Genomic DNA, 12,281 nt, shown 5'->3' with positions numbered 1-12,281 from the left:
TCATGTGATTATATACAACGAAAACATCAAATGAAAACATAACATATGATAATGTATGATATAATATTATATTCATTATTATTCAACTTCTGCTGATGGATCTTCCTGAATCCTACACACTGGGCCTTTAATGCCAGATGTCTTTTGTGAGGTCACAGTGCAACACACACCATCGATGTGAAGTCTATTTGAGGATGAGGAAATCTCCTCAAGAGAAATGACTCCTGATTTCAGCTTAACAGTACACACTTTATCAACACCTCTACAAAAATCCACCACTGCAAACAGCTGCAGCATCTACCACCTATCCACAGTGAGCTGTCAGTCTGTGGCTGCTCTCCAGCTTTTCTTTCCAGCTGGTTCAATAGCACAGGTTGCTGCTGCCTCTGCGGGGTGTTTCAGAGCGGTGGGCTTATGGTTGGCAGCGGTACTTTCCATGCCCTTTAAGAGACTCAGACATTATGCCGCCGGGAATGTAAAATGTCATGTTAATGCCACATTAGTGATTAATACAGTACACCCAGTAAAACCTAATGTGATGCGTTGGGCTTTCAAATGTTGAGAAATGAATCTAGAGATGATGAAATGCAGTTAGTGTGATGGAGCGACCAGAGGAGGAGTGGGAGGACAGATTATAAAAGAACACAAGCCTCACAGTTGTTTTGTGCGACTGTGCTGGTTAGAGCGAGGCAAATCTAGCCCTGCAATAATCAGCGAGTGAAGAGATAAGGCCATGGGTTGTGTGTAATGGCTAATTGCTGTTGCTGTAAACAGCCAGTACCATTACATTTGCAGCACTGATCCAACAAGGCTGTGGTAAGGGGAACAGACGACTGGCTAATTAGTGTCTGTGTGATACAGAGCTCAGGGTCTGGCTGCGATCAGGTTTCACATTAAGGCATGTGATGTGTGATAGGGTCCTCCCTGGTCTGCAGTGCTCCAGGGGTCTTTATATTTATATAACTGAGGCATGCAGTGAGCGCAGGCCAGGCTCACTGAGATAATCCGCTCTAGCTGACACTGATGCAGCTTGTCAGGGTGATCAATCAGCTTTTAACCACGGTTGTAATCACACGCAGCAAAAACAAACACGGGCAAGAGGGAGTCCACTAATTCCAATACTCGTGACGCATAATTAACTCACAATGACATCAGACCTTTTCTAAGATTAACTTTTGTGATTAAAATCAAAATGACAATATTTTTACCGCAGGAAAATATTGAGTTGTGATCAGGCACCTAGATCCTAACACATCTAACTTCACTGACTGTGCACTTGTGTTTGAAGTGACCATCAAATCCCTATTGTCTATACAACTTGATGTTAACTCATAATCAGCCTCTCTTTTCCTGTTTTTCTCTTCTTCACCCACCCTCTCATGGTGGTCTTACCATCTTACTCAAGCTATCTGCACAGTTGTATATTTGCAACTTCATGAAAAAAATATATATATTCTGTCTTGTCGCATCCCCATACACACATTTTTTTGAAAACATATGTTCATTTGGTTGTTTGTTTGACACAAAGACTGAACATAATGATGGACGACACATCTCCATTTCCTCCCGCTATTGAGGGAGTCTGCACAGGAGCAATCTGGGGATGGAAGCGCTCTATCAAGCTCTGAGGTCTGAGCTGTTAATTGTTACTTTGAATCCTGTTTTTATCAAACAACTTATTAAAAGCTAAGTTATTGGAAAGATGAGAATTGCATAAAATAGATCAAGGTGATACACACTTTCTATTTAGTTTGGTCCATGTCCCATTTGTTAACATGGAGGTACGGTTTATGACCAACACTGCAGTAAGCCACCAGGGGTCAATCAAGACAATTTGTCTTCACCTTTTAGGAGCTGTCACGTAATGCATCTTTATAACCAGTCTACAGTTTGAACAAAGGAATGGAGCTGTATGAATATAATTCACAATATACTCACAACGTACATTAAAATAATACCATAAAGCCCACCCCCCACCATAAATAGGTCCAGTTCTGTGAGAGACACTTGACTGGATTTTCTCTTCAGTACTACAACTTGCTCACTGATCCTCAGTCACACCTTACTAACAGGGATGAAGCTGCACCCTGACCACTCAGCGTTCTTTCAGAGATGCTGGATTTAAAAGAACCTCTAAACAGGCCGAAAGAAGGCTTCTGTACATGCTCTTCACTTTCTGTCTGGATGGCAGAATGCTGAATTTAGCTCAAGACGCACCCTCCTTTCTAAAATCCTTAAAAAAAACAAGTTGACCAAACTGCTTATTAAGGATGAATCAGGTTGGGTGGGTTGCAGACATGCTCTCGTATGAGCGTGTGAATTAACGAGATGAGCAGCCTGCACATCTGATGAGACACATAATACATGCTTATAGGTGGAAATGCGCACACCGATGCTATTTCCCATTTGTGCAGTGCTGCTCCAGTTCCATCAGTCACATCACATTGACTCCCATAACCCCACAATCCTCCCCGCGGTCATTCATCACAATGTCACTCAAACGCTGACTCGGGTCCCTGGAGTGTCATGGAAATGTCGTCGGTCTGCGAGCTTGTGCTCTGTCATGTATACATATATTTCAGTGGCTCTCTATGTGTGTGTTTATCTCAATGCATGTGTCTTGAGTGCAGTCATGCATGCAGTTTTCTATTTTTGGGAACCTGGGTGTTTTTTTTCCTTTGCTCTCAGAAGGCGCCGGGGAGGTGTGTCGCTGCAGTGACAGAGAGAGAAGAGACAGAGCAAGTCATCAGAGAGGAGTGGGGAGAAGTCGGGAGGAGCTCGGCAGCAGCAACAGGCAGAGGGCAAAGAGGATGACAGTGCCTTCTAGTAGCCTCTCTGTCAACATGATTATCTTTGAACCCAGCTTGAGGTCAAAGGCGCGTCAGAAAACATGCAAGATGGTTACTAAGGGGAGTCAAATAGAGACTCGGTTGGCTGAAGATGGAGACAGGGCTGAGCAAGCTTGGCATTAACGCCCTTAAGACTTAACAGAATAAAATTATGAAAATCACATGTTCTCCTGGCAGACAGAAGCAGGGACCTGCTCACTTGTAGCTTTGCTGCAGCTGACATATGGATCAGAGCTCCAGGGGCAGCATCTGTCCAAAGGTATGAAAAGCACATCACTGCGGCTATACATATAATACACCGTTGTTGCTTTTCCAATTAGCGTGGATTGAGCATCTCTCAATGTGAAAGGATCAGTCCAACTGTAACAGGCGTAGGAGCTTTAAATATCTTGGATTACATATAGCTGAGGTCCAGTCAGGAAAACAGAGTCTACTCTAAACACAATGAAGAGCTCATCAAAGCACATGTGATCCCAGGGCGCTGTTTACATTGTACATGCATCACTAGTCAGTTTTGAGGCCTGACAAACAAATGGAACATCTCGTTGATAAGGATCTGAATCAGCTGGAATATCCATCCAGGCTTTAAATAGAAAGTGAGACGGCCCATCATATGACCCTGTCCTATCATATCACAACTCTGCTCTGTAGGCCGATGTAATTAAAGGAAAAATGAAAAGCTGGCTCCGGCTGTGTTTGAGAATGTTTCCTACTGTACCGAAAGGCCGCAGCATTCCACACATTTTTCTGTAAATCTTATAATCAGAAATTGTTTACAGAGTTACGTGTGTATTATATTCTTATCACAGTTCTGGTCAGATTACACAGGATTCAGCTCCCGTAACTCGAAAATCCCCAGATCCAATATGCCATTGCAGTAAATGATTGGTCTAATAGTTACTTATTAAATTGACTAGAAAAATCTATTTCGATTATTTTTCAGCAAAGACAGTGAAAATTCTAACAAATTATAAAATAGAATGTGCTGCTCCTCTTTGTCATATATAATAATAATAATAAACTGAACACTAGGGCTGTCAGTTTTCCAGAAATCAAGTTTGAAGGAATATGATATAATTGTACATACACAAAATTCATTCAAACAGTCAAAGCCCCTTCAACATGCATGCAGTCAAGGTTGAACCTTTACGTTGCAGCGCTCATCTGTGGTGCCTCCTTAGCTGCTGCTAATTGTTATAAGGCAGTTGCATGGTACAAAGACAACAATCAGCCTCAACTTTGATCATTACTTTACAGTCTACAGTTTTGAACTCAAAATATTTCCACAAGCCGCTTCTCAGATGCACAAGTGTCATGATTGTCCGCTCAGGGTGGCTTTGCTTGCTAGCGTCCCTCATTTTCAGCAAAATAACGTAACATTACGGGCTTAATTAACTGATGGGTCAAGAGGGCAGGCAATAGGTCACACCAACAGTGATCCCCCTGGATAATGATACAAATTATTCACACCATCTGTTGCAGCTCTACACTGTATATTTTGAATTAGAATTGGCCATTACAAGCTGAATATACCCCCCCCCCCCCCATCATCGAATGGTTTAATTTCAAATAAAAAGTGACAACCATTATGAACAACCTTTGAATACTGACATTTTTCTTTTGACATTTCATGGATCAACGATTAAACAGTTAAAAAGAAAACCGAAACAATTCGAAAGAATATCATCAATTTCCAGAAGTGAAAATCTTAATATGCATGGAATTCCTGGAAATCATTTAAAATCAAACTGCAACATGAGACTCAAGATTTCTGTGGCAGTAAAAGGTCAACAGCCTGCTCTTACTGAATAGATGTAACCAAGAGCAAAAAGACACAAATACAGTCTACATCCAGATTCAAACTGATCAAGTCACATTCTTTTCAGATGTGGTAATCTATAATATTACTCATATTACATTGATATTTGTAGCTCATCAGTTTAACAGTACTGTGACTCAGATCTTCCAATACTTGAATGAGTGTAGCTCATGACAAATAAGGTGTAACAAAGGTAATTCATGTATAAATGCTGCTCAGTTCATTTTCAGGTTAATGCAGATCTACATTGAATCTGTGAGTTGTGACTCTAGTTGATTGTAAATGTTGAAAGCTAAACCTGCCTTGACTGCAATCCCACTCATAGTTACATTATTATTATCATTATTATGTCCCAGACCACATCCTTTCACCACATTTCTTGGAAAACTGTTGAGTTGTTTTTGTGCAACCTTGTGTCAAAAAGCAAACCAACAAACTGACAAGGATGAAAACATAACGTCCTTTGTGGAGGTAACACCTGGTGTTCAGTGCGATGGATTACACAACTCCAAGAGTAGGCTAACAACAAGTAGAAATATAATCCTAAACATTGGGCCTCACTCACCAATAGCTTCTTGTGAATTTTCTTAAATTTGTTCTTAAGAAAGTTTCATACATTTCCAGATTCATAACGCCATACCACAAAAACAATACAAGGAATGCATTTACATGTTCAATGAAAGCTTCAGCTCATAATTGCAGTAAAAAAAAAAAAAAAAGTCTGATCTCAGATTTGAAATCAAAATGAATATTGCCAAACACAGAAGAGATCGAAGAAGGGGAAAAGGTGAAGGTGTACAGAGTTATCTGAGCTGCACATCATTGAAAACACAGCACTGCTGGTGAACCCTCAGCTGAACATCTGTGGATACTGACCTAAGCCTGACGGGACCCAGACGTGTCGGGCCAGACAAGTGTTTTAAAAAAATTCAGGTTCAAGTTCCGCTCGGTGCGCACACAGGGACCAAAGACCTGGGTGCAGTGCACACGGTTACATTTCCGGAGCCATCTCTCGTCTCAGAAAAGAAACAAACTCATCTTTCAAAATTAATAGGGTTCACTACTTTTTCTAACTAAATATTCCCTTCTTCAACATTCCTTCCCTATAGTCTCCAAAGGTATTTTGAAACATCTTAAATCAAGGTTGACAGGAAAACTAGATATGTGCTATTAATGCTTCACTATTTCCTTTGCCAACATTCACTTGGTGTGCTGTTCACATGTTTACTCATTGACTTAAACTACCAGTCGGAGAGAGATGGAGTATGCAACAAGTGAGCATTCAGGATATTATGTTCTGAGGCCGTAATTGAGCAGCACTTCAGTTTTCTCAATACAACAAAATAAACTGTACTTCAACAACACAAGACCAACTGGCTCTGGTCTACAGATTCTACAACAACAGTCTTGACATATGACCAACAAAAACAAGAAGCTGCTACTCAACAACAAGCCAAAATAGTTGTTTTAATTTAAAAAGAAAAAACACCAACAAGCATCCAAGTAATGTTGTATTGTATTCCCTATCTGAAAAACCAGCAAGTAAACAAACATCCCTCGAATGATCTGATTTGCAGTGGAAAAGAGAAAAATAAACTTTATGGCTGCAGAAGTGAAGAAAAAAAGCAGTAGAGGGATTTGGAGGAATTTATTGTTCACTATGGCCCAAGACAAAACAATTACTCTCCTTCAGTGACAAAATACTGCACACCTGTTGCAGAGCTGTATGTGCCAGTAAGCACAGTTTTATTATGTGAAGGCTGAGGACAACAACAAGGTAACAGCAGAGAGTGTATTTGCAGAACAAATCTTGAGAGTCAGTCTACACAGCCAAACACTAAAGTCCCAAGGAGGAAACACAGCAAGAGACTCCCAGCGTAGCAGCATAGGAGGGAAACAGCAGCTATCAGCATATATCAAGTCATTTTACTGGCAGGAAAAAAAGATACTTGCAAGACTTGGAAACAAACACAAGCACAGGGGTCTTTTAAGGGTTGGGAGGCAACAAATGCGCTCTGACCCCAACTAATCTCAGAACAGAGCTGACATTTACAAGGAGGTATCAGTGGACTCACGGTTTTGAAGTCACTATGGCTGCACTCCTGGCCTTGGTAGCGACAGTACAGCATCATCTCTCCCAGGTCGTGGCCGACTCTCTCGATGAACTCCTTCATGCTGAACGGTGTGGGCTTGTATTTGGTGAAGTTGGCTTTTTCCAGCAGGGACGCCAACACGTCTGGCTCAGCCAGGTGCGGCTGGGGGATTTTCAGGTGCACATCCAGCATGGCCATTAGCTCCCCTGCGTGGTACAGATCATTACGCGTGAGGCGACTAAAGCGGTATGCATTGAGGTTACAAATGGTCACTGCGGGGAAGACCAGGCTGCCCGATACCACGGCGTCCACGCTGGTCACGTGAGGGTAGGAGAGGAAATAGGCCAGGCGTTCTGCGCTTTCCAAGGCCAACAGTCCCAGGCAGGCCAGCAGTGCTGTGGCCCAGAGCAAGCGGCGCAGGCTGGGCTGACCATAAGGGAAGATGAAGCGCAGGCCATGTAGCGTGCTGGTGTGAGCAAAGGCCTGCCAGGAGGTGGGACGTAAGCTGGAGCTCTCCTGGCTCCCCTGACTGCCACAGCTCTCCTTCAGATCCATCATCAGCCCTCCAGCTCCTCAGCCAGAGAGCCCCAGGTGCACTCACACCTGCAAAGACAGAGAGGAAAGATCCATAAAATCTCATATACATACTGGACATACTGATAAGACACAGGGAGTAAGAGAGAAGAAAGGGCAGGAAAATAGAGGAGGGAAGAAGAAGACAGAAACAGAGATTTCCAGTTAAGTCATAGAAAATATGACAGAGGAAGGCGAAGACCTCCAGAACCCAAACAGTTACTAAGGAAAGTAAAAGAAAGAGGATAAAGATGCTCCCCACAGGGCAGCCTTCTCCACTGCACCTCAACTCAATCACTCCCTGGAGCTGAGAGTTCCTGAAACTGCCGGCAGCTCATGCTACACCCACAACATCTTCATACACAGCCACCTAACAAATGCTCTACCCAAATCCCAAACTGCCCTCCACCGTCCCTGCTGCCCTCTCTGACTGCTTGATTTCATTGACAAAAATTCCCCAGAGGTAACTCCTCTGTGACACCCGCAGAGGAGAGGTGAGAGTCACTTAAGCCGCAAGCCAATCAAAGCTGCCTCTGTGTGTGTGCGTGTAACGCCCCGACTCATTTCCAAAAAAAAACACACTCGCGCAGTAATTCTCTCATGCATGAGTGTGCACACTGATTCTCGCACACATACACATCCAGGTTTCTCAGGATCTCCCATGCCCCCAACTAAAAACACAAGCCTAAGCACCTCTCTCGTTCAGCCTAGCGAGGACACATCCAGCCGGCGAGAGTGTGTGTGAGTCTGAGCGTATGTGTTTGTGCGTGTGTGTAAGAGAAAGAGAGAGAGACACAGAGCAAGAGAGAGAGAGAGCAAGAGAGTGCTGTTGATGATCAGAGCCGCGGGTTAGTCTTGCATGCCGATCCAAACTCCTCCGGTTTTGCTTTTCCTCTGGCCAGATACATCCGCTTTCCCTCCTCTTCCCAGCTCATCTGTGGCGGCGGCGAACAACAGCGGAGCCGGGAGAGAGGGGAGTCGCACACACCAACACACATGCTCGCACAGAGCGAGAGAGAGATAGAGTGTGAGGGAATAGAGGGAGGGGGAGAAAGAGGAGGGTAGGCAACACACTCCCTACTTGCTCTCTCCACAGCCAAGTCTCTTACTGAATAGGTTTCCTCCTCCCTCCTCCTCCTCCCACGCCGACACCTTCACTCATTTGTCTTTCAGCCCTTCATATTTCCACATCTTGTCACCGCAGACAGAGTGATGGATGGATGCAAAACAGGAGGCTGTCGGGAGATACAGATAGTAAAGGGAGGGGAAACAGTGGTGGCTGCTTGGTCAAGGATGGGGGTGTTTGTCATGGGAAGTGAAGCAGAAGTGGAGACAGAGGAGTGATGGCAGAGAGATGTAGGTTGAGGGGAGAGATGAGGACAAAAATAATATGGGAAAACAAGAGAAATAGCAGTTTGAATCAGGTGTATGAACACTGGAATTGTGAATTGCAGGTATTTTATCTTTGTGCGTGGCTGTGATGATCAATCAAGAGTCAGTATGTGACAATATATGAGGAGACAGGAGGAGGAGAGCGGTGAGGAGAAAATAAAAGAAGGTGTGAGAGCTTGTTCAAAGGTGGTAAAAGAGAAAATAAATCAGGTCCTGTGATGATTTTTGGCTGACTGGAAATGGGCAGGTTGACGACCGGACCTCCAGAAATAAATCACAACGTGGCCTCATTATTTTCAACAAAAGTTAGAAACTGACTGAGATTACAACTGACAAACAGAAAAAGGAAAATCGTGGTGGATAGTTTGTTTGATACCTAAAGAATCAGATATCAAATAAGTATACTTTTATAAATATATTTGAAAAGGATGTCTTAAATTTTCACCAGCATATATGAACAGGATCCAAAATGAATGCCAACCAAGGGACAAAGGCAGGTAGATATTCTGGAGTAATAAGGATTAAGGAGTAAGATGACCTTTAAAATGAAAACCCACAGAGCAAAAAGAGGGCAAGGTACCTGCATTTAAAGTTCTCCAAAGAATGGAGGTTTGGAGATAACAGTTGTACCAGGATGGCCCCAGAATAAAGCAGGGGTTATAGTGATGAGTTGCTCTGGGTGGCACCAGGCAAAGACAAATACTGGAACTACAAATGTGTCATCTGAAATAACACAAACTGGGAATATCCATGACCAGGAACACAGCAACTGTCTGTGGCCCAGACCTGCAGCTTCTTTCCATGTCCCTGAAGTCGTCGTCTACACCAACAGCTAATAAGTTCAGTATAATTTAGAGATCAAGACTTCTCGAGTTGTGTTTAACTGCTGATATATATATTAAAATCATTTTCCTTCCAATTTTCCTTCAATCTATATAATAACCATATTCTGTCAGTCCTCAGGTTGTTATCCTGACATGCCCATTGCTTAATGCATTTGAACATAAACTCACCAATATCTGACAGAAACCTGGAATTATGCAGTCAAGGTGATAATGGTGAAGTTAGAAATAAGAAATGTACTAATGGACCAACAGTCAGTTAAGGTACTGTCAATCAGATAAATTATTATCTGATTACTATACACCTCTAATTAAGTGATTAAAATGAAATGGGTGAATTCAAACTGCCAAACATAAAAATATGCCTCTATGAATAAAATATGACATATTGCACATTTAAATGACTTTAAATATTTAATTCTCTGATCCACAGTCATTTTAAAAACCACCAACCAACTTGATGGATCCACTGCACAATAATAAATGGCAATATATCGTTACTATATGTTGGGAGCTTGTTTGCTTACAGAATGTTTTGTGACAACAAATAAACACTTTATAGAATTAATAAGCTGTAATTGAAAGACGGACTCTTGTATTCTGTAAAAACTTCAACAGGGATTTTCTGAATAATCAGTTAACAGAGAAAATAAATGACACGTTAATCTAATTCCACTTTCAGCCGTTATACATGAGTGGATGTTCACTATTAGCTGAACACGTGGCTCCATCATTGTACCTGTATGCTGGTAATATTCACATAATACCCTGGTTATACTTTAAATACGGTTGTTGCAGTATTTAACGACGGTATTTGTGTTTATTTATATGATTGAAATGCGTTTTATCGCGTTAACTGTTTGAATCCTCCTCTTCAGCATCTTCCTCCTAATAAGAATTAAACCCCCCTCCTTACCGCGCGCTGGAATAAAGCGTCACCGGGGCAGAGCGCCATGTTTCAGGGGCTCTTCACCGACATGCTCCTCTTCCTCTCCCGCAGGTGTCCGCGAGACGCCCACACCTGAAGTCAGTCAAGATGGGGACCGGATGTGGCGTCACTTCACCGCTGCTCTCAGTGAGAGGACTGACAAATAAAACCATGACATCATCTCACTCCCCTGACGTAAATATTGATAAAGGTTTATTTGTAAGTCAATCAAAAATAAAAACCTCAGCTACTTCATCACCACCCTGTTTGTTTTTTTTAATCTTTTTGGATTAAATAAATTTTAAAAAACATTTCATCAGTAACAGACACAAAACAACTTTCAAGATAAAAACGAATTTTTATTGTCAAGAATATAGTAAAGTTCAGAATAAACAACACTCTAAATTCTTATAATAGTAATACAACAGTAAACTTTATTTATATATCACTTTTGTTTAAACAGCAAAGCAAGACAAGTACATATAAGAGAAATAACAATCAGCAGGATTCAAATTAAATGAATGAATATACAGCTATGTCACAGGAAAACTTGTACACACAAAAGCAGTAATATGAGAATGAAAATAAATGAACAATTCATTTAAAAGGTGAAAAGTAAACCCCCCACGAAAGCAAGTCTATAAAAATGGGTTTTAGGGATTGATTTTGAAGAAGTCACTGACTGTGAGCCTTATCTCCTCAGGAAGGACGTTTCAAACCAGAGGGGCCCTGACGGCAAAAGCCTCAAGTTTTCAAAGCCTTAACTTTTCAACCTCGAGACCTTATGGCCTATGCCAGAGAAGAGGGAGTTACAGTAGTCCAGTCTAGAGAAGACTAGTTTGTGAATTATTTTTTCTGTGTGGGTGTGAAAGTATGGGTTTGTTTTGGAGATAAATCTGATTTGTAGAAAGCATGGCTGGAGTACTTTTTTTAATTTGTGGTTCTAAAGTGAGTGATTGTTCAAACAGAACTCCAACAGGTTTCTGGCAACAGGCTTTTCAATAATCCACCAGGTACCAAGGCTATGTTCAATTTGATTGATGGGATTAGTTGAATTGAATAATATAATTTCTGACTCTGAGTTGTTGAGTATAATAGCCTTTTTCATTTTTATAAATCTGTTTTCGTGTAATATTTACCTACATTTCATTCATGATAAGTATGTGTTGTGTTCATCTTGGTGAATCCGTCCAACACTTTGCACTTGGAGGCAAAGTTCAGTAATCTGCAACTACTAAGAGAGACTGATTAAAAGTAAAGACTGACTAAAGTTGAAAGACACAGTGTTGTATTTTTATCTTGCAGTTAAGGACGCACTCATTTACGCCCACACACACTTGTCAGTCGATCACAGTCTTTCTCCCAAATGAAATTTGCCGTGGTCTCAGACAGCTGCAGGGTTTGCTGCTTTCTTAACAACTTAATTAAGCAAATCTCCCCTTTTCCCACAGAGGTAATGAGCGTAGTTTTACAGGGATTAAACAGTCTCCAGAGTTGAAAATAAGGCTTCATGCTTTAGCAATATTATCTGGCTTTATCCATCCAGCCAACTTTCCATCCACAGGATTATTATTAATGGTGTAAGGCCTGTTAGCCTTGCCATATTCTTCTCTTTTTAATTTGCAAGGTGTTAATACTTAAACAGCTCAGTGCAACATGATGAAATATGAGTTTATTGTTTCTGTCACTGGATAAAGACATACATTTGCCCTCTCGCCTTGGATTATCACAGGTATCTGATAATCATTCAGAGGTGTTAAGGTTTGCATGGAGATGGGTGCCAGG

The 12,281-nt window shown here is 41.7% G+C and overlaps 1 protein-coding gene across 2 annotated transcripts in view; it reads right to left on the bottom strand.

Annotated features, from left to right (window-relative positions):
• asic2 (acid-sensing (proton-gated) ion channel 2) overlaps positions 1-8,596 on the bottom strand; it is a 326,739-nt gene extending 318,143 nt beyond the window's left edge. The window contains exons 1-2 of one of the 2 annotated variants that reach the window (XM_069525387.1): positions 8,444-8,596; positions 6,744-7,364 (exon numbers count right to left, since the gene is read on the bottom strand). In XM_069525387.1, the coding sequence (XP_069381488.1) occupies positions 6,744-7,319 (576 nt within the window). In that variant the 5' untranslated portion in view covers positions 7,320-7,364; positions 8,444-8,596. Of the gene's footprint in view, positions 1-6,743; positions 7,365-8,027; positions 8,339-8,443 lie in introns of those variants that run through there. The other variant, XM_020094112.2, reaches the window with a different exon arrangement.
• Positions 8,597-12,281: the final 3,685 nt, after the last annotated feature.

The sequence above is a fragment of the Paralichthys olivaceus genome, chromosome 5 (assembly GCF_024713975.1).
Source record: "Paralichthys olivaceus isolate ysfri-2021 chromosome 5, ASM2471397v2, whole genome shotgun sequence".
In the NCBI taxonomy this organism is placed as follows: domain Eukaryota; kingdom Metazoa; phylum Chordata; class Actinopteri; order Pleuronectiformes; family Paralichthyidae; genus Paralichthys; species Paralichthys olivaceus.
Note: the sequence above shows the minus strand (reverse complement) of the source record. Positions and strands in the feature narration are given on the sequence as shown.